This window comes from Halyomorpha halys, unplaced genomic scaffold, assembly GCF_000696795.3.
Source record: "Halyomorpha halys isolate HHAL.00 unplaced genomic scaffold, Hhal_1.1 Scaffold1034.1, whole genome shotgun sequence".
In the NCBI taxonomy this organism is placed as follows: domain Eukaryota; kingdom Metazoa; phylum Arthropoda; class Insecta; order Hemiptera; family Pentatomidae; genus Halyomorpha; species Halyomorpha halys.
Genome location: NW_027109491.1, coordinates 318,328 through 341,864, shown reverse-complemented (window position 1 = coordinate 341,864; position 23,537 = coordinate 318,328). Strand labels below are relative to the sequence as shown.

Sequence of the window (23,537 nt, the reverse complement as noted above, 5' to 3'; positions counted from 1 at the left end):
TATTATACAATGTAATGTATGTTTTAATCACTATGATCATGCACTGACATACATATTATAGATTTATATGGAATCATATTTATGCTGGTGTTGGTATATTATAGTGTGATTTGGCCAATCCTAAACTTGTCTTAGCATTGATTTTGGTTTTTTGAGACTGGATCAGCAATATCAGGTTTATGTGTATTGCATTTCTACCTTTTTCAATTACTTCTCTACACTGGTCTCGGTATCAACTGCAAAAAATGTATATTTTTAAAATTAATAATTGCTTTATAAATTAGCTTTGTGGTGATTTATTAGTTTAGAAACTTGCAATTAACAGCATGAGATAAGTTTGCACATTCTATTTTTCTTTTAATTTAATTTTTAAATATTTATTAGGAAGACTGTAAAGTACAAATAAAAAATCATTTTACCATCCAACCTCTCTTAAGGAATACCTCTCCATAGATGATACCCCTCTTAACAGACAATTTTACTAAAGTTCTGGCCGACTAACATATTTCATATATTTGAATCCCTGCACTCTGGACACGAACACCAATTTTATTCCCTATCAGCATTTTTCACTCCTCCATATCTATTAGATAGGTCTCAAGTTGTGAGTCATTTATTTTGGGAAAAATGACATACCCAATACTGTATTTTGCAAAATATTTTAGGATCATTAATGAAAATGTACTATATACTTTACGTACGTATGAATCTAGTTAATTGATTGCAAATTAATTCTTATGTCCAATTACTGAGAAACTTCACTTTGTTTAGAAATTATATTTCTTATTAAAATAACTAAAAATTTACAACATTAAAAGACATTCAATCAATGCATAGCCATAACTGAATATTTTACATAGACATTCAGTGTATATAAAAATATTTAACCTAACTTCCTCCCTCAAAATTTGAGGTTTTACGTTTTCCACGACACGCAGAAAAGTAAGGAGGTTCTATATGACAGATATCTGTGGTTCATGCTGTTGATAGTATTACCAACTATTGAGTAAATACTAATAGTATATCAGTAAATTTCAGTTTACACAATGTTAGGGGCTGGAACAGCTGTCACCATCTTTGTCACTGTGGAACCTGCTCTATAGTATAGTCGCAAGTGATCCCCTCAATGATCCTTTATATTTGGCATTACCATCCACCATTTTCCAGTTTTTTGAGGAGGCTTATACAGTGATTCCCAGATGCCTTTTTATTTACCTACATAATTAATAATTAGTTTAATAATAAACCATTATATAATAATATGCATCCTTTTTTAAGCATAAATTGCATATTTTCCCTGTTATAGGCAACAATTTAAGATTTTTAATAAGTTATATTAAAAACATTACATTCTCTTTATAAAATTTATATCATTTGGAAGTAAAAATTACAAACATTTGATCTTAATTAATTTGATTTGAATTGTCATTTCTATCATGGAAATTTTGTATTGAAAATAAAATACATATCATTGCTTAGGCTGTGAACCCTTATGTTTCAGAAAAAATCTCTATACCACTTTAAAAAAATTACAATCAAGGTATCATTCTAGAGACATTTCAAAATAAATCTTGATGTAAAAAAGAATTTTATACGTATCCTACAATAACATTGTTGAGATGAGATGTTACTAGAATGATATGTTAATTTTTTTCTTTTTTAATTAAAAAGAATAGATTACATAAATATTATGTTATTGATTTTCCGAACTTCTGAGGTATCACAGCTTGCATTGCATGATATGTACAATTCTATTTTTGCATTTTGGTTTTTATTTCTATATATTCATCTATCTATTATTTATTTATATATTTACCCCTTCTGAAGAGACACCTTTACATAACGGAAACCATTATCTTCCTGTCAGTGTCTGTTATTTGAGGTTTCACTGTATTTGCATTTAGTAATTAATAAAATTCAGATAGTTAAAAAAAGTTAGTTTTATTCAATTAACCATTCAAAGAAACTATATGTCAAGTTTATCAATTATTATGAAGATTATCAACTAAACATATAAATTATAGTTAGCATAACCTTTAGAATTGATACTACGAAAGTTATATGGGGCATTATTTTGTTTTTTGTGTTAATTTCTTGTAAGAATATATTTCCTTATTAAAAATGGTGATTTATAATTTTAAATTCCATTATAAATTCAGGTTTATATGTCTTTGCTATTAAATTATAGAGATAGGAATAGATCATAACTTCATTTAAATTTTGTATTAACTATAAATTATTTGGTAGAGGATGGGTACTCCCTCCCCACTTAACGGCGGACCAACCTCCATTATACAACTGTTAATTTAATGGTACTACTTGTAGCTCAAATTATATAACTGTAATGTACATTTATTCTGTAGTTCAGATCGTATTATGTTTTTCAATATAGTGTAAGCAGAAAAAAAGATTCAATTTTTTCTTTTTTTAACAATATATGTTCTCACACTGTTTTATATAATAGAGAGATTAATAATCATATTAATTTTGTTTTATAAATAATAGTATTTTTTTTTAAATAAAAATATAAATTTTTTTTTGCCCCTTATACTTTGAAAAGATCCTTTATTTGTCTTCCTCTTTGATGTTTGCTTCTAATTGATAGTGGATTATCTTAATTGGGAAATTTTCTTCTCGAATTGAATTTATATCTATTCTTGAACCTCTAAATGTTCAATCAGTATTTTATTTACTGGTTTGGTGTTAAATTTACTTAGTTTTTTATTGAACGCCTTTTGTGCTCCAAATAGATAATAAGGCAGGACAATCGTTTTCTAATCATAGTTGTTAATAATGTTGGAAATTACTTTTATTTATTTCCTCTTACATCTTCTGTGTGCGCCAGAATGCTATTTCACACATGTTCTTGTTCTATGAAAAAAGATGTTTTATACAACTTTTTAATCAACATTTCGTATATTAATAATCTATATCAGTATTAATGAAACATATTGAATACAGTTATATATTATAAAATTAATTTATAAGATTTAGTTATATGATTTGTTAATTGCATTAGGATGGAGGAGGAGATACCCCTAGTAGCCCTAACGTAGGTGAAAAGGCCTGGCTTGCCAAATTGTGGGGAAACTTTGATTCAAACTACATGAAGCCATTACTAACTCATTCACGTCCAACATTGCTCGAGACATTACCAGTATTTTGCAATCCGGTTGCTAGAATTCTTACTACTACACAACAATTAACCCAGGTAAGTAGTATAATTGAACTAATTTAAACTTATCTTTTTTATATTAAAGCAGAAAATTAAAAACTTTTTCAATATTGTTATTTTTAATCCATATCATTTGGGGATGCGATTTATATTTAGTAGCCTTTTATCTGGGATCACATGTAGTGAACTGAGCAAGACATGCGCTATGTCTTGACAGTTATTCACCTGTAAGTTAGTGGCAGAACATTAAGCTGTGTACCTTTTTTGTGAATTATTAATGCACAAATTAATAAATTATGAAAACAATAAAAAATGGAAAAAAATGAAAACAAAAACATGTGTACTTTTGAGACCAGGTAAAAAAGCGTAATATACTAGGCACCACCTATAGTCAGAAGGTGAATCCAAATTGATTAGAGAAGATGTTCGGGGGGTCCGGTCAGCAAAGAAACAACATAAGTAAACAAAAAAATATTTATTTATGCCGACGTTTTGACCTGATTTTCAGATCTTCATCAGAGTTATAAAAACAAAAAGACAACAACTATCATTTAGAGAGAAAAAAAAATTATATAAATAAAAATAAAATAGATAAAACTATACAACAATTTATTTAATTGGTTCAAATATCAGGATTCATTTCTCGGAGCTGCCGCAAGATAAAATCTGACTTTTCAATGCATGTCTCTTGTACTAGAAATTTGTGTAAAAACAATTGGCTGGTCAATGTTCATTGGATAATGTTCTCGCTAGTTCACTCTGTTGAAATCATTTGAACCCGGCTTAATATTTGGCTACTTGCATAAATAATTGGTTACTTGTTTTAGGAAACCTGCAGAACTGATTCTGATTCTGATGTAGGCCCAGAAGATTCACAGAATGCGCAGCCTAGAAGGGACTCTGCAGTCTATCGGGTGAGTTGATGTGCTTCTAAATCTAGATGGATGCCTAACTTAAAACAAACCTTTTCATTTGCTAATTGTTTTAAAAATTATTTTTGCTATTTGTTTTGACTTTTATCAACTTCATTTTTCTTTATTTTTTTTTAATATTCAGTGATCTAGTGAGCTACTCAAACTTTTTAGAACTAAAATTGGGAGTTGTCTGTCACTAAAACTGTAGTTAATTATTTATTAAATCTTTAAATTGTATATTTGAATAATTTTTTTGCCAGAGTAGAGCTAATTTTTGCTTGTTAGTTTCATGTTCTGATTTGCTAGCTAATAATACCTAACAAGCTATATTACGGTTTTCAAAGATGTTTTGACCTATTAAAAAAAAAATTCAATTCGTATTTATAGAAATAAACATCTAGCTTTGATTCTATTAAATTTAGAGTTTACTAAATGAGGCATTTATTTGTACAGCTTCTCTAAATTAATTATTTTGTTGTTTCAGTTAGAATTTTTAATGTAACTTGTCAAGCATAAAAGACATTTGGCTGACTGCCTTTGGAATTACTATGTGATGAAATGAGGTACTTTTTTCAAAATCTGAAGTTAAAAAAAAAATAAGCATTAATTTTAATTAGCTTTGAAATAGCATAGCGATCTGCAGGAAATTATCTGTATTGCTCTTTAATGAGCATATACTGAACAATTTTATTTATTATTAGTCTAAATGATAAATAGGTGAAACCACTGAGGATGTATACTTTTATTTTATACCAATACTCATTAATATCTCAACTAAAATGAAAAAATAGTTATCCTTCTCATCCTCGTTCTTAAAGGCCTGTTCGGTTTCAGTATCTGTTATTGTCCGTGGCTTATTCATTGAATTAAAGTTAATAGTCACAAAGCTGGTCCTAATACTGCACCCCTTAACAGTGTACAAAAAGTAAAGTTTTGGATTTCGTTTTCCTAAGATCCAATGTAAACAAACAAACCATACTAATTAAACAATTGTGAGTAATTTAGGTTGAATACTATTTGAAAAATTATTGAACCCTGTTATTTTTTTTTTAATTATTTTTCACCAATCTGTAATACAAACATCTGTTGAAAAAAAATGTATATATTATATATTATTTTATACTGTATTATTATTTAATTTTTAATTTCAAGTGTAGAAGCAAACCAAACCACCTGGAGCTCAATAATCAGTCCTTCTTTTTGCCAGCCTTTTCATTAATGCACTTTCAGACTACTTGCTCTTGATGATGTATCGAATTAGAATTAGATCTTTGTATTATGGTGGTTGAGGGTCTGTAGAATTTCTATTTATCCTCCAAAGTCAACCCTCAGGGAGGTATCTGATTTTTATTTTTACCGTCATGTTCTTTTTTCTTTATTTATATTTGTTGTTAGTTTGGCAACATTATATTTAACAGGTTGCTACAGTAACATTGACATAATATACGTTCCTAACCATAAGTTTCTTATTACAATTATGTTAATTCATTAATGAATATTGTAAACCAATAGTGTTTTATTTAAAATGAAAATCTGTTTAACTTACAGTTGTTTAACTTTCTCTGTCATTTTTGAGTTGTCCTTCTCTCAAACCTTCATGTTTCTGACTGATGTTTCAAGAGTTAAAACAGCATCACTCTGTGAAGTTACATGTAATTTCTTGGTTTTCTTCTGGTTCTTTTTTTTTTATTGGTTAAAATCAATAATATTTCGTCTTCACTTGAAATTTGAAAACCCTCAATCATTCAGATGCAAGAAAAGCCTATTTGCTGCATTTTCAATATATTTTTGGTATTCAAATAGTTTTCTCACAATCTACAAATTCAGTAAACTAGTGAACAATTAAAATTAGCATTGAATAGTTGAGAAACAGCAATATTTTCATTCTGTAAAAATTATACGTGAAATAAACATATGAATTTTTCAAATTCTGATTTAATTATTCAACTCCAGTGACCAATTCCAATTTTGTAAAAAGTGAATAAAATAGTAATAAATAATGAAAATAAGTAGTAATGATTAATAAGTAACCCGCACTTCAACCTTTTCCCCAAGGAGGCCTGATATTGTGGCCAAAATTTTGGCACAATAAAAAAGTATCTCTTTATAAGCCCTGATCACATTCTCCTCTTATTAATCAACAATAGTCCTATTGATTAATGCGCTGCTGTATACAAAATACTACACTCATAAATTGCATTTGTCTTGAAATATCATTACACTATATTATTAAGCTTATACATCCCATGCATCAAATTATACATATATGCTTAGCTTGTCAAATGGCACTCATTCTTTAAAAAGTTGTTAATGGCTCGCTTGGGTAAACTTATGAAATAAATGGAAAATAGGATATTCTCTCTGGTTGTATCACATAAAATATCACTTATTAAATAAATCAAAACTTGTATCCTTTTTTGTCTCAACACTTTTTATGAAGTGAAAAATAAAAAGTGTTGAGACAAAAAAGGATACAAGTTTTGATTTATTTAATAAATAATTACCTTGTCTCAAGAAATTGAAATAATATAATTAAAATAAAATATCACTTTTGAGGATTATATTAATAAAGTATGAACAGATATTATTTAATCATTGCCTAAAGAACTCTCTCATCGTTTGAAGTTTTACATGATCAATCTCAAAATTTATAAACATTAAAGGTTTTTAATTTATAATAAATAATTTGTTATAATACCCACTCTTATTTTATTAATATCTTTTTTAAACTGAATTCCTTGGTGCTACAACCAGACAATAGGATAGAAAAAGAGTAAACACCAAAATTTTTTGATAATTAACTATCAAAACATATCATATTTTAATTGAAACTTGATAGATTACCTTAATTTTTATTTCTCAATTTACAAATATTTCTCCTTTATTAATAAAATATACATTTTGTTGACCATTTTTCAAAGTAATGTCTTAACATTCCTCTTCTTTGTTCATTGTTCATTGATATTTTACTGTATTTTTGTATTTAAAAAAGTATCAAAATTAATAAATATTTTATTAAGAGTATTGGTGATGGTGTTTCAGTTGTATTAAGTATCTTTTTATTGTCTTGCGCATGCTTCCGCCACACAGGATGAAGCAGTGAGCCCAGAGCACCAACACTTCATGTAGTCACTACTGGTCAGTTTGCACGCTTTGTATTTATTAATGAAAATGAAGAATGAAAATTAGCTTATCAACAAAAATGGGCATAATCAACTAAATTTTCGGCTTTATAATGATTGAAAATTTTATTTATAATAATCATTTTTATCCCACCTCCTATAAAAAAAAAAAAAAAAAATGCGTAACTGATCAAATAAATAGATTACTGTCAATTGATTAACAATCTTGATTAAAAATTAATTTGTCTATTACTTTCAATCAGTAAATAAATTACTAAAAGTACTAAATAAATTACGTAAAATTAATCAAATCAATCATGATAGGTACTTTGAAGAAAATAGAAGTTTAAATTTCTATGATTATTTTAATGTCATTTTTTCGGAGTTGATTTAGAATGATAAGTTAAATCATTTTTAATAGTATAAAGATTTTTTTCAACTAAATAGGAATCACATCTTTAGTAAAGAATTATATTATCACTATTTATTAGGTAATAGGTTTAAACATCAATTAATGCTACAAAACTTCTGTTGACTAAATTCTTAAATCATTAAATTAAAGTTATTTCATATAGAATTTAATAAATCATTTATTAGCTCCACTGTAAATTTGCTCAGCAATAGATGTGTTCATTTTCATTCTTCCCAATTCTCTATTTTCTTAATTTTTTTTATGTTGTTCCTGCTTGAAAAAAAAAGTTGGGCTCCTCTAATTTTTATATGTAGGTATTTAATTATTTTATTTATTTTTTCACTTTTTTTCTGTCGGCACTATGGGTTTCAGCCATTCAGTAGCTATTCATTTGTTAACTCCACTGAGAACTACATCATTAGCTTATAACATTACTCATTAAGGTCTTCTTGATCCCACCTTCATCTTTACTCTTCTATTTTCACATCCCCTATAGTTGTCTTATACCACTTTCAGAGTTTATTTAATTGTCAAGTTAATTTAAGAAATTCATTGTTGATAACATTAAACAAAACAACCGCTAAGACTGCTGCATTCCACTTAAGAAATAGCTAAATAGTCTGTAATAGAGAGCCGGCCAACTATACTGCCCTCCACACCAGACTTTCTCTATCTATTACATGAATTTTCACATTTTAAAAAGGACCATATTGAGGCTGTCAAGTGGGCATCTAGCATTAATGAAGCCTATAAACTTTTAACATTTATATAACTAACTTTTATCAGTTACTAAAATTATTTGACCATCATGACTATATTTAAATTTTTTTTTATTAGAGCCTCTCCTTAAACTGTCTTAATCTATATTTGGTAAAAGGAGTGTAAAGAAGCAACATTGAGATTCACAAATAATAGTAATAATGAAATAAAAATTGAAAAAAAAAAAATTAGTGAATTAATTTTTATATTACATGATTTTGGGTGGATTTCAATTTCAAGTTCATGTGCATATTATCAACAAGTACATCGTTTTATGTTTTTGGATGAAATTAATATTGCTAATAAATACTGATAAAAGTTATAAAATTGGCTATCCATTTTTTAGTACTCCTCTCCATTAATAGATTTTATCTTTCTTTTTAAAAAGATATTTTATCTGTTTATTTGTTTGCTGTAAATTATTAATATAGATCTGGTAACAGAGATCGTAATAAATTCAAAACAGTTTTGCTATTATTTCTTCAATATCTAGCTTATCACAGTGGTACACTCCTGTATAATATGTGCAGGAAATTTGGTTTTCTTTAGATTCCATGGAAATAAATGGAAGGTATGCGCCCTGTGTGTTTAGGTAATCTCTGTTCAATATATTCATACTGAGCATGCACTATTCCCTGTCAAATAAACATCATTTGGTAAATGTGAATGGATCAAACATCTGTAATGTGCTAATGATACAGCTGTAAATTTTCATGTTCAAAATTTGCCCCACAAAGTGGAATTGTGCACCCGGTTTCATTACTAAGAATTACCCCTCTCCACTATGTTCAATTTTCTAAAAAGTTAGAAAAATTGTAATACTTCATAATATAGCTGGAAAAATTAAAATATTTTATAATATACTGGAAGATTATTGATTGACCGTGTGTATAGATGAATGGAATATGGTCCGGGTGCGGTAAAAAAAAAACTCAAATAGTAGAATTATACTATTTTATTGAGCCAACGTTTCGCCCCACGTTGCAGGGCTTCGTCAGGGCTAAAAAAGATACAAACACTATAGTTACAAAAAGGAAAAAAACATAAGTGTAAAATAACAGGGGTATAAAATACCCCTAAAAATACCCTTTTATACCCCTGTTATTTTACACTTATGTTTTTTCTTTTTTTTCCTTTTTGCAACTATAGTGTTTGTATCTTTTTTAGCCCTGACGAAGCCCTGCAACATGGGGCGAAACGTTGGCTCAATAAAATAGTATAATTCTACTATTTGAGTATTTTTTTTACCGCACCCGGACCATATTCTATTCATTTTATAATATAGTTATTATAAAAAATATTTTAAAATTTTTGGGAAATCTTGTTATAATTGTTGCAAATTTGTTTGAGATTTTCTCTCCCTGTCAACAAAGAATTCTTGCAATGTTGAAAAAGAAGAATGAAAATATAATTTTTGTTACTTATTAATTTTTTCCTATGATTGTCGTTTCATTTATTTATTTTAATTTTTGCCTCTTTTTGTAATAATAATGTGGTTCAAATTTTTCATATAAAATTTTGTGGTCAACCTTTAAAAGTCACTATTAAATTTACTCTTACCTACTCCATATTATTCTTTTGTTTAAGGAACTATATTTTTTATTACTTTCAGTCATAGGGAATCATTACTTTATTTTTTTATGCATTTCTCATGTAAAATAAAGGACTTGTTATACAAATTAACTACACTCAGGTATGAAAACCACGTAGTAATGAAAAAATATTCAATATATCTGTATATACCTTATATACAAAAGTTAAGTTTAGATTTTAAATTTCAGCATGCAATGCAGTCCACAGCTGGTTGGGACAAAAGGAGGCATTTAGGTTAAATATTATATAATATAATTATATATAATATTATTGAGATAGATTCTACTTTGGTGACTGTCTTAGATTAGAGACTGCTTCACCTTATACTTTGCCCTCTATACCTGACATAAAACTTGAGTAAAATACACTTAACGCAGAGAAAATCAAGGTGTAAAGGTCAGATAACCTGCAGGCTCCTGTAGAAAACCAGTAACTTATTCTGCATTATTAAAATATAAATATATATATAGATAGCAGTCTATTATGGCTCATTGATATAAAAAAAAAATTATATTTTCCATTTTAGGATTTGTTTACTAATGATATAAGCTTTCTTTTTTAGTCCGTTATTGTAATATATTTTTAATTTACTTTATGTAGTATTGAAAAAAAGGAATGTAATTCATCGACCGCTCTCAGTGATCTTTTTTTAAATGTGCATATTACAAATGTATGCTATGTTTGGTAATTGCCCTCTTTTATTTATTATTTGGAATGATTTTTTTTTTTTTTAGTTATTATAATTATTAAAATTGAATTGGCTTATTAAATAATTTTACTATAGCTTATTTTATTATTATTTTTTATTTTATTACTATTTTTTATCATAAGCTTTTTGTTTTATAATTTTCTTCATTATAGCTTCTTCTTTTTTTTTTTTCTCTCCAGAGTACAAGTCCTATTATAATAACACCAGGTCAGATAACTCCCATTAGCCGCCTGGACGCATGAAAAAAGGCTGCATGGCTCTTGGCATGGCACTGCTCTTGGTTATTGTATAGTTGTTATTTTGTTAAGTTTTTGGTTATTTAAGTAATTTTAGTTATGGCTAGAGTCAAATTATACCATATATGATTAAGTTTTGTTGAAAAAAAAGTGTTGTTTATGTATAGTATTTTAGATTCGTTAAACGAATTTTCTGAGTTGATGTTTCCACGTTTTTGTTATTACCTAAAGTATTTAAGTGTTAGTTTTATTTTTTATGAATGGTTATGAAAGTGGTAAGACATTTGGGAAGTTCTTTTAACCATCTTTACTTGTATAATTTTTTTTTTTCAATGTATACTTGAATGTTAAAAAACAAAGCCTAGTTAAAAAAATTAATGAAACATTCAAAGTGAATACCAAAAGTTAATAGTTTATTCATGGTAATGTACAATAATAAATTAAATGATTGAACAATTTACGCATCACACTTGAAAAGGAGGTAAGTTCCAATATTCCCAACAAGACTTTTTTCACTGACACAACGCTTATTTCAAAAGCATTTGTGTGAAAAAGAAGGTATTAATTCGCTAAAATAGTAAATATACATTTTTCATATTAACAAATATATATTACTGTGTGCATTACTTAATACAAAACTTGAATTTTTTTTTTTGTTCCTCCTATAAAATTTTATTTTTGGTACTTACCTTATTTTCAACATCAACATTTCTTTTCTTCATCTGTTCAAAAAATTGCTCTCGATCCCAATGTAATAAATAATTAAAAATGAACAAAGTTCTGCCAGAATAGGACAAACAAGTATACTAAATGATTAATGATATTTAAATTGTTGGGATGTTTTAGATTGGTATGTTTTTTTTTTTTCCAAAGAACTTCTAAATGTAAAAAATTACTTTTGCCTTAAAGTTTTGAAATTAGGCTTCAATTAATATTTCTTAGAGCAATCTGTTGGCTACGTATGTCAACCTTTTCAAAAACTGTTGAATATATCATGAAAATATGGCATTATTAGAATTTTCTGGTTGTGATATCACTAATTTAGGAACTAGGAAGAGATTCAAAGTGACTAAAAACAAGTATCATAAAGTGTGTTTATTTTTTTCTTTTATATCGTAATAATATGATAGTAGTGTGATATCTCATTATCACGTGAAGGAAAAAAAACAGTGTAACATTTAAAAAAAAAATTATAAATTAGAGCATTATTATTAATATAATATATTTAAGAAGAAAAATGGCTCAAAAATTGAGTATTTAGGAATTATTGTGTGTGCGTGCGTGTGTTGTGTGTGAGTGCGTGTGCGTGTGTTCATAGATTTGCACTTGTATGCTAAAGAACTTCAAAAATATTGTGTACAAAATACTTCAATGTCCTTGGATTCTAAACCTAATAACTACTTATTAACTATATGGGCCTTATTGTCCGAATGTCTATCTGACATTTCTATTTTTATGATTAATAATTTTATAATGACCTAGAAAAATCTGGGAATTTCATTGGCCATGTTCATCCCAGCACAAAAACATTTTTCAATTTATTTTTTTAATTAGTAACTTATATTCATGTATTGTAATTCATTTCAACTTCCTATAATGTTTTCTTTTAAATTAGTCAAAGTATAAATTCTATTGTATAATATAAGATGTACAAAACCTTGTGCAAATTGAAATAAAAATTAAATTGTGATAAATGCTAATTGAAAGAATTTGGAAAAGCATGACTACTAAGTTCATACAACGAACATTGCTTACGTCAATCAAAACAATAGATTAAATGTTAGAATATTTTTTTCTGAAAATAATATATTTTAAGATATATAGCAAACACATATAACATGAGTAAATATAGTCAACTGGAAGTTTGGTTCTCATATGTTAACAATCTGGAACCGAGAGCAGACTTTGATTTGATTCTATATCAAATCTGGGATCAATTCAAAATTTGTAAATTTTGCCACAGGACTCATGGAATAAATCTTGATCTCATTTTTGCCAGGATAGATTCTTTACTTGTAACCTGTAGGATAACCCCACCACACCTGTCCTTTTAGAAGTACATAAAGGCATTAAATACTATCAAAAAACATATGATTTATTTATCCATAAAATTTAACAGTATATAATAATAAAAAGTATACATGTACAATTTTTAATAGCAAGATAATGGGCTTTTTACTGATATATTAATTCAGTATTAGAAGGTGGTGGGACCCTATTACATAGATATTGCCACACTTATTTTTAGGTTAAGAAACTTTCAGAATTAATCTTAAAACTATCAATGTACATTGCTCAGATTAAATTTATTTATTCAATATCAAATACATTGTGATTTAATAATTATGTAAAGATTGATAATGATTACAGTTCTTACACCTATATTTTATTTTTAAATCTGATATTTTTTTTTTTTTTATAATATTTTTATTTAAAGTATACAGTATACTATATATTAATGTAGTATCGAATAGTAAACTTTTAATTTAATTATTAGTATTTTACCTTACATTTAATTTTGAAAATTATTTTTTAATTTAGTTATTTGTGTTTATGTGTTGTGATTTCTTTGAAACTTCATTGTGATACAATTTTATTCATTACGACTTTTATCCTAAGACCTTTACTAAAATTAAATATCCTCAGCATATCAAACATGTGATGATTTTCATATTGTTTTAATTAATTATCACTTAACAGGCAGAATATCATAAGTACCAAAATGACTGAAAATTAGTATTGTTGAAGTATTTTCTAATAAAAATGGTTAACTCCAAAAAAAGTGGGTCTATGAAGCTTAGTATGTCCTGCCTATTATGTGCTAATATAATGCCTAATAGTTACAATTTTAAATGGAACTAAAGCAGCATAAAGTTTAAGTAATTATCAACCTGAAAGTGATTTTTGCTGTGATATTATGAAGCCAATGGAGATATGGTTGAACTTAAATAGAGAAATTTATTTTCTTTGCAGCAAGACAGTGTGAGAGAGCGCGAGGTGAGCATGATCCAAACTCGTATAAGCCTTCCAGGTTTGGGAGGAAAACCTCTCTAAAAAGGAGGGAATAAATAAATTTTACTCTGTTTGTTAATTATTTAAAAAATATTAATACGATGCATGAAGTGCTTTATAACTTTTTTCTCAGATTTAAAAATCTGTTGAAAAGATTTGATGAATATCTTATGCGTGGCATATGTATGCTTCCTATATTTTATCTGATGTCAAAACGTCTAAAAAAAACTCCTTAAAATTCTATTCTATTTATAATAAAAGTATATGTCACCTACACACCAATTTATATAAAAGAGAAATTGGAAACTCTTGAGAAGACTGAAGGTTGAATCTATGTTCTGTACTTAAATTTGTATTTTTTCTTTTTAATTAATATCATTTTCATTTTATAAAAATGACATACCATTATAGTACTTTATACTTTTTTTTAGTAATAGAATCAAAACTTTTTAGTGTAGATTTTTATTCATTATAATTGTACATTGTTTAAATGCCACCTTTGCAAATGTCTTTTATTATTAGCACAGTTTATTGTATCTCAATAATTTTAAAAAGCTCGAACTAAAATATAGAACCTTAAAATTTTAATCCTATTATTATAAATAGTTAGATCATTATAGATTGTAATTTTATTGTTAACAGATTATTGTTTCAATTATGGTTGTTTAAGTTTGTGTTTAGTTTTGGCTGTGAAACTTACATTACACTACTTTATGATTCTACCTTTCAAAGCATATTTCATAAATAATAAAGATTATTATATGAAAATATATATATATATATATATATGTATGGCTGTACCTTATATTATTTATATTAAAGAAGTATTTCTGTCCACAAAGGAATTTTTAATGTCTTCAGTAACCTGGAACATTCCCCCGTATCCTGGAATAATATAGTCAGCTAATTTTACTATCAACCTCCTGCTGTGGATCTGAAGTTGCGGGAAAAAACTGCCATTACAGAATCTTATAGTTTCATAATCGTTTTTCAAATCATCTTTATTTTCAAATAAAGCACCTAGAATTAAAAGTCAGTCTATTTCAATACTTTAAGTTTACTTACAGTAATTAGCTGCTCAGAGAATATCAATTTATACAACGAAGGACCTACATCTAAAGTGGTGTAAGCTACACAATTTGAAAGAATAATTTTAGTGTTCAAGTGAATGTAATATTTGAAGGAATATTGAATATAAAATTTGCTTGGTACCGATTAAATTGATTGGTGCTGTTTATGATGGAATATTTTGATATGTTCTATTTTACTTTTAACGATTATAACTGCTGTAATACTCTTTGGTTCCCTGCTGTTATTTTTACAATTATGACGATATGGGAGAAAATTATCAATATAATCATCTCAGTAAATTTTTAATATGATAATAACTGTCGCCACTATGTAGTAAAGTGATCTGGTTGGACTAAGCAAGTTTCAAAGTTTATATTTAAAAGAAAATCTGTATACTTTATTCAGTTTTATTACTTCTAACCATATTCCTGTTGTTGTGGGTTATGATCTACCCTATTATTATTATTGTATAATTCCTGTTTTAAGTTGGTCATAGCTGTTGGCTTTCATTTATCTAAAAGGAATAAACAAACCATAGCAGATCATAAATATAAATATAACTTGCTTTATTGTGTCCAGATATTAACCATCCGCCACAGAAATCTAGTTCAGTAGGTCGAATACATAATTATCTCTTTATTTTACAAGTATTGCTTTAACAGAGCTTGGAGAGAACTTGAAATTTTAAAAATCGGCAAGATATGACTAACTTCAAATGAATTTTTAGGCCATGTGGCACAAATAGGTCAGGTTGACAGGCCAAATCTGAGTGTTGTTGCGGGTAAAATGAGGTGAGATTGTGCCAACTTTATACTATTTCTTTATTTACCGACATACTTGGATGAATTTAGATAAGATAGTTACACATTTCAGCTTTCTGTTTCAGAGTAGAAAAAACTTTTAAGTGGTTCTGATTTTTTAGTAAGTTTTTTCTATTTTTGGTACAATCTTACCCCATCAAATTCACTGTAACACAATGTTACTATTGGTAAAATAAGGTAAGATTGTGCCAGTTTTTCTATCCTATTTCTTTAATTACCAACATGGATGAATTTAATGCAAAAAAATAAATAGGTAAACATTTCAGCTTTCTATTTTGGAGCAGAATTAATTTTTATAATAGAAAACATATTTCTCGAAAATTAACAATTTTCTTAAAATTTTTATTTGAATAACTTTATTGAAAAAAATTACATTTGTGTTTTTAATCTGATAGCTACATAATCATTGTTAGTTAAAAGTTCATATTTATTTTTTTTTTAGGGTCGTTACTAACAGTAAACAAAGTAAAAACTTAATGTAGTGAATTTTTCTTAATATTAATATGAAAACATTATAGCAAAAAAAGCTGCTGTAATGAAATTCTGGAGATAATACTTCAGATTCATAAAAATAAGATAATAATGATAATTACTAATAATAAGATAATATAATATAAAATAATGATAATTGTAAATATTATAATAAAATAATAGAGAATACAAATTTACTTACCAGGGCCTAAAATCAATTTTTCATATCACGAGAACAAACACCTAAAGAAATTGCTACAAAACTGAAAATTGTGAATCTTATACATGGTATAGAGGAATGTGGTAACATTTGTTGATTTGAGACAAACAAGTGAATGGATCCTGGTAAATGAAAAATTAATAACAGTAGTGATAAACCACCTGAGAGCACTTATTTGCTGTAGTCAATATTCACCCAATGGTACAACTCATTTAATATGAACATACATTGGACTAGGAGTACAAAATAATGATATTTGCTGGTAGAAGCCAAAGGAGGAGACTTGTAGATCCCAGGGTTGCACCAGTCTCAAATTATAATGAGGTTATTGAATATTTTATCTTTATATTAAAAACAAAGAGTATAGTTGATTTTCCTGAAAAGATGAGTCTTATAAGCTACTAGTGATTTAAGTTGATGTATATTGGTCTACAGGAGTAAGAAGCTCTTCTTTCAAAGAAATCATAAAGTTCCATTGTTTTTATAAACCTTGATAAAATAGATTAAACAACAAAAAGGCTCGCTTTAGAAGTATGCTTAGTTATTGTTGATTATATCTGCATTGTTGATTGTAACAGATTTAATGTTTGTAATGTACTGGGGAAGGAAATACAAGAACTAAGAATAAATTCCACAGACATCCATTGATTTTAAATGCTTGACTTATCTCTGTGTCAGGTTGCACCAATAGTTCAGGGAATCATAAACAGGAAAAATCATGTTAAGATTTAGCTCTTAACTTTATAAATAATCTAGTGAAAACTAATGTAAACATTTTTAAATTTAATAGTTAAAAAAATTTGTTTCTAAGTCAGAACACTTCTTTAACACAAGAACTAATAATACTCTACATTTTGTGAGTTTAATACAGAATGTTTGATGGCTTTCAGTTACATACAATAGATAGTAGTGATTTCAAAAGCTGAACTTGGTAAAAAGACTAACATAGCAAATAATTTTAAAAAATATAACTTAAAATTAAATGGGTAAGACCTCATTCTGACATGTGGGCATTTATAGTTCCTCCTTACCTTGAAATATCCAAGAAAACCATTCAAGGGAGGTTAGTGAAGGATGTTAAGGTATAGTTCGAGGTGGTTGCTGCTAATCGAAATTGGTTGATCTCTTATTGTTCCCAAACACATCCCTCAGGGGCAACAGAAAAAGTGATATCCTGGTATTTACGAAACATTAAAGAAATGTTAGAAGTACTTACCAGTAACAGCAACAGTACCTTCAACGGTTTTTACTAAAACTGATACATCTTTAAGAGTACAGCCAGATGTCGGAATTACTTTAAGATCATCCCCATCTATGTAAAGAGGATTGCCTAAAATTAAAATTTTCTAATGTTTTCTATATTTCATCCAATATTTCCTTAATCTACCATATACTACATACGTAGTATTACCATGAGTGAATGGCTCAAAAAGATACGTATTCCTCTGAGTATAAGCATGTCCAACAATGTGGCAAGCTCTCCTGAACAAATGGTTGTTTCCAGAGAAACCATAACTTGGTTGTGTGCTGATAACATATTTTATATCACAGGGTCTTAATTTATGCTTCTTTAATTCTGTAAAGACAGGTCAAATAATCAATATTATATTTTAATGTTGAATAAAATTGAAAAATAGTACCCATCTTGAAAATGGAGAATGGAAATGGATATTCACAATCCTTGCAAGAGGAAACTTCATATAAGTTCCTGCCGTAGTGATCAATTGTAAATATTTTCTCAATAAATAATTCTCAACCTTAATTTATTCAACTGAATAATCATTGACCTTGATGAGAATGAGTGAATCCGACTCCAGACCTAATTGAGAAAATCATCAAAGAGCCTTGGAATCAAACCTGGGTCTTCGAGGTTCAGGATAGTAAATAACATTGAACTATAAGCGGTCTAAACTTATAATTTTAACTTCAATATTTATTGAGGCTTCTGATCGAACTTAATTCCATTATTTTATTTGTTTTAATCTTATGTATACATAAGAAAGATACCACTTAGTGACCTTCTTCTTCTTTAGCTTTCCTCTTTAGTGCCTCTCAATGTAGAGCAGCATTCAGCCAGGAATTCCATTCTTCCATATTTCTAGCTAGATCCCTCACCTGTCGGAGGTCCGAATTACTGACCACTACCTCAAAAACAACAAAGTCTATAAAGACAAAATTTTAATATTAGTTCTTGTATTGCTTCATTTCTGCAGTAAGACTGGGGCTGAAAAACATTTTATAACTCAAAAACTATACATCTTCTATTAAAACTTAGGGGCTGGATGTTTATCAGGTATCCCAATTCCTAAGTCAATCCTCCACAGATAATAAATTTATTTGCCCCAGCCAGGCTTGAACCTGGCCTTAGAAGAGTCATACGCCTTACCCATTCAACCAATCTCTTTCTATATAAATGGGTAGATCATTTTTTTAATTTTATATTTAATATTTTGAGAGCACAATAGATGACTGGATAAAATTTAAAAAATATTTTTTTTTTACCTTTCCCTATTTGTAATAAATTACTCTATTAAATGTAAACTTTAGATTCTATTGTACTGCTGATCTAGATTATTTAAAAGCTCTGGTTTGAAAGCTCATTTACATGGTTGTCAAAATATTTTCCATTTTTATTTTTGACAATACAACTTTCCCTAAATCCCAAGTCCAGCTGTGGCAGATAATTTATTTATTCTGCTATATCAGCAATGGATTGACTATACGTCGAAAAACCCTGTTGGGAGACATCCAGCCAGTATAAAGTGGGTATCTGATCCTTCAATGGGTTGGAGAAAAAATGTTGTTGAGCATGGTTCTGTACATTCATATACCATATAAGCAAAGTAATTTGTAAATATAATTATTTGCCACCTATTGCAGTAAGCCGTAAAAATATATTGAATCATATTTATATGGTACTTATTAAATAAATAAATAAACAATGATAATACAATTTTTTCTATATAAACCTATCTTTTTTACTATAAAACCTGACATAGTTATAGTATTTACATTCAGTCCGAGAACCCTGAATATAACTTTATCCCACATTAGGGAGCAGAGGACTCATATTACTTCTGGTGATTCTACTCTAGTCTCATTGCTGGTACTGGCAAAGACAGATACGTGGAAACCATGATAATTAGTGTCAGTTTTTAATAGGGAATATCATCAAATGGGCCCAAGTAAAGTAGCAGAAGTACTGACCTTGAATGAAATAATTAATAAATCTTTATGTAGTAATCAGCAAATATATGCAATGTATAAATATACTTTGTTATCTATATTACAACTAAATAAAAATTCAAAATGAATTATTACGAACCAGCTAAAATCTGCTGCTTATCCCAAGGTGTGAGGGTATCTACAATAACATTAACCTTTCCCTTGATCAAAGCACAAGTACAATTCTTCTTCACACATCCATCTTCTAGTTCTTTGTAATAGCCTTCTTGAACTATAAATACTTCATATACCATTGTTTTCCCTACTAAAAGAAGATGGCAAGTGACAAAATATGTTGGAAATATTTTTTTTAAAGCAATCTATATTCCTTTAACATAAAAATCTATAAGAACTATAAAACAAATATATATATATTAATTCATTGCAATACCCATACAGTGTCTAATTAGCATATGAGAAACTGAATGTTTAACAATCTAAAACTTTTGTTGATGCTAGCTTTCATAACTTTTTTTAAAAAAACTTCCAAAACGCCATACTAATTTCAAAACTCCGCTAGGAAAATACAACTTAACAAATATTTTAAATTATTAGTTTATCATAAATTATTTTTAAACTAACTTTTTATGTTAGTTATGGTCTACTAAAAATGACTCCATGAATTTTCATGTTATTGAATTCAATATTTAATAAGGGAGGATAGGGGATACATAAACGTCCCAAAATTATTATAGTGATTTCATAATATTATATAATTCTACATACCAAACCAAACGGAACTGACAAAGTTATTCAAGGTCGGAACTTATTGTGCTTGATTTTAAACGAAGGATTGGACTTTGGTTGCCTTATCTCCAAGTTCAAAGAATTTTTCTCGAAACCCTTTGAATTCTAAACGATTTTGAAATAACCACAATTCACTAGACCACGAATTATATCCCTCCATCTTTAAAAATATTAATTTAAAAAAAATAATCGTATGGTTTTGAAATTTGACAGAATTGAGAAATTTGTAACCTGAGAAACTTTCTTGAATTAGATGTTGGAACCTTTACTTTAGTTTGTTTGTTGTTTAAAGGCGTAAAACCCTTTGGTCATCAATGACTTATGGGGAACCCTACGTGGTCAGTAGGAACCAAAGGTGAAAGTTCAGAAGTTGATAATGTACAGGTAATACTGATGGATTACAAAGACAATTTTGAAATCAGATTATTCAACTTTCAAGTAAAAGGGAAGCTGCAGAGTGTATTGTTCGTACATTCTTGCAGATTAATGCCAAAATAATGGCCAATAAACCTTACAGAACAGAAGAGAATACATAAGACCTTTACTGTTCATTATATCATTTACAAGTAAACGTCAGTGGACATAATGTACGGGTCTTCCTGATTTAAGTCAGTCGGGCTTTTGAATGATGAATGTCATTATGACTGAATGTGAAGGCAGGCATCCCCCTATTGGGTGATTATTATTGAGATTCTCCAAAATAATAATAATAAATAAATGCAATCACATTTTTAACATTAAACTACTTTAAACTTTCTTCAAAAAAACAAATGAAAATTTTCTCTACTATTAATAGCTTACAAAATAAAAAATTATTTAGTTCTGAAAATGTTATAACGTTTTTAATAGTAAGAAAAAAACTCCTACAAAGTACATAAGTCACTATAGTTCAGAGCTAGGCAAAAATTGGTTTTAAATCAAACTATAACGAAATTACCATGGATGGACCATTAATAACTAATTATTGTATTCAAGACAACTTGGTCATATTGTTATTTATAATTAATTTTTGCTAACTATAAATTCTGGTATAGCTCACTCACTACCGAAGGGAGGGAAGCTTAATATTCTGCTGGAATTACAAAAAGAAATGTTCTTAGAGTCGAAAATTTTGACTCGTATTTTAGGTTTTAGAAATGACTTCCAGTCAATTCAGCTGTAGAGCAAATGTTAAGTGTTACCGCCATGAGTGGCGATTATTAAACCTTTTTTAATATTCAAGAGCCGATAATTTATTTCTATGATTGATAAAGAGATAGGTCGCCTCCTTATAGTTTCGAAAACCCTCACTTACCTTCGGAATTGGCTGCAGTGAGTGAGATAGGCCGCGGAGCATATGTGAATACTTCTTCCTTCTTCAAGATGTTAAGTGCTACCCAAGTTTGTGATCGCATCAGTGCAGCCGATTTTCTCGGCCGTAAAATAGCTGCATAGAGCCTTGAAAATACCCGTTTTACCCGACAAATACCCCACTTTACTCGCTCTTGGAGAATCGTTATGACTGTAACTATATGATTCTTGCAGTTATGATTGTAGTATCGCACTAGCTCTGACGTGATAGTTGAAATAATGTCAGTAGAGCAACTGTCACGTAAACTATCATATGTAAATGCCTTAGCAATGAGCTATCGTACAAAAATTTATATGTTTAAAGGGAGGGAAGCTTTGTATTTACATATGTAATACAATTTTTTTTTCAGTTTGATACCCCTTTTTTATTAACGTTTATTAAACTTTATTTTGTTTAAAGAGTTTTATATATATTTCTAAAGTATTGGCTCTTAGGCATCCTAATTTTAAGCACACAGTTAAAGTTAGTTTTGGTTCTAATTTTTTCGCACCTCGAAAAATACCCTCTGGGCAATGGTGCAGAACTAGTGTGACAGTGCTGTCATGGCCGCAATTATCGTAGAGCCTATGCCATGAAAATGCCTGCAACAGTCGCTGTGATGGCTGCAAACTGATTCATGAAACCAGTATTGTATATTGAAATTGGTAATAAAGTATACTTCTTTGCTGTAGTAGAATGCAGCATCATGGGCATACCCAGAGGACAGGAGGGGACAGCTGCCCATCCCTAGAGAGAAAAAATTATTAATTTAATAAAATATATTTTATGTACTTTACTCCATTCTTCGTAATCAGAGTAGTTTTCGCACATCTCCAGTTTTAAGTACAATCTCAAACCTCTAATTTCCTAATTTTTCAGGTTTTCAAATTATTAAGAGCAGGGAAGGGAGGAGTTAAACATCTCCTCTACTTCACCTCCTAATGATCTTGATCCTTTGAAAGCAGGTGTTACTCAGGTAAAACGGGTATTTTTAACAGTATGGGGGTAATTTAAGTTGGTGGAATTGTCAGAACTGCATAGAATACTACTAATATATCATTTCACAATCTTAATAAATTATAATTGTTTCAGTGTGTGTTCAGTCTGTTTATATTTATTGTAATATTAATATAACATGTATAAAGGTCTTTTGTCAATTAGTTTTCTTTCCTTAATTTTTAATTTGGTTCAAGGACTGTTCTGAGTTTCCAAAATTGTGGCTTTGAAACAGAATAAATTTTTTCATATCGGTCCACTGAATGGGCCAAGCCAAGTATGACTTGTACTATAAGCATTGGTAAGAATATACTAATTATTTATTTTATATATAAATAATTGACCATAAGTGAATATAAAGCAGATGGCCTGGGTTGCAGTCAAGAATTTAAAAAAAAGCTTTTAACTATATTGTTTCACTGTGTAGGTCTTCTACACTAATGTTTTAGTTTTAGTATTGTCAAACTATTAACTAAAAATATAAATCCATTAATTTGTTTCATCATAACCTTTGCTTTTAATATATATATAACTAATGATAATGACCTATAGGTCAAAAACTTAAAATAAAAATACACTGTTTGTAATACATATATTTATTCTCTTCTTGAACGTCTCTGTCCCTTGCTTCAGTCTAACACAGAATCGTCCCGTCAGTAAATAAATAAATATTTGATAACTATACTACTGATCCAAACCCTGACCATCTTCAAATTAACTTACA

The 23,537-nt window shown here is 28.4% G+C and overlaps 2 protein-coding genes across 17 annotated transcripts in view; one reads left to right on the top strand and one right to left on the bottom strand.

Moving 5' to 3' along the window:
* Nhe3 (Na[+]/H[+] hydrogen exchanger 3) overlaps nt 1-14,689 on the top strand; it is a 27,131-nt gene extending 12,442 nt beyond the window's left edge. For 2 of the 11 annotated variants that reach the window (XM_014432171.3, XM_067047675.1), the window contains 3 exons: nt 3,020-3,211; nt 4,003-4,089; nt 10,864-13,326. In XM_014432171.3, coding sequence (XP_014287657.1) covers nt 3,020-3,211; nt 4,003-4,089; nt 10,864-10,926 — 342 coding nt within the window. In that variant the 3' untranslated portion in view covers nt 10,927-13,326. Of the gene's footprint in view, nt 1-3,019; nt 3,212-4,002; nt 4,090-4,573; nt 4,653-7,131; nt 7,228-10,863; nt 13,327-13,893 lie in introns of those variants that run through there. The other 9 variants (XR_010843520.1, XR_010843521.1, XR_001344250.3 and 6 more) reach the window with 9 other exon arrangements.
* Nucleotides 13,704-22,166, bottom strand: LOC106687966 (metallo-beta-lactamase domain-containing protein 1). Of its 6 annotated transcripts, none has more exons than XM_067047677.1 (6): nt 21,782-22,166; nt 19,841-20,005; nt 17,927-18,091; nt 17,732-17,827; nt 14,734-14,952; nt 13,704-13,970 (listed from the first exon to the last, which is right to left on the bottom strand). In XM_067047677.1, the coding sequence occupies exons 1-5, from the start codon at nt 21,879-21,881 to the stop codon at nt 14,744-14,746; spliced, it is 735 nt and encodes a 244-aa protein (XP_066903778.1). In that variant the 5' UTR covers nt 21,882-22,166; the 3' UTR covers nt 13,704-13,970; nt 14,734-14,743. The 6 variants fall into 6 exon arrangements, with proteins under 6 accessions (XP_066903778.1, XP_066903777.1, XP_014287665.1 ...); XM_067047676.1 differs by having other exon boundaries at nt 17,732-17,845; nt 21,782-21,919; XM_014432179.2 differs by lacking the exon at nt 21,782-22,166 and adding an exon at nt 20,719-20,996 and having other exon boundaries at nt 17,732-17,845.
* Nucleotides 22,167-23,537: the final 1,371 nt, after the last annotated feature.

Coding starts and splice junctions, on each gene's coding strand:
- LOC106687966 (XM_067047676.1), bottom strand. CDS start 21,881: ATGCGATCACAAACTTGGGTAGCACTTAACATCTTGAAGAAGGAAGAA. Junction 20,006..21,781: donor CACTGCAGCCAATTCCGAAG/GTAAGTGAGGGT, acceptor ATCTTCTTTTAG/TAGGGAAAACAATGGTATAT. Junction 18,092..19,840: donor TAAGCAGCAGATTTTAGCTG/GTTCGTAATAAT, acceptor CTGTCTTTACAG/AATTAAAGAAGCATAAATTA.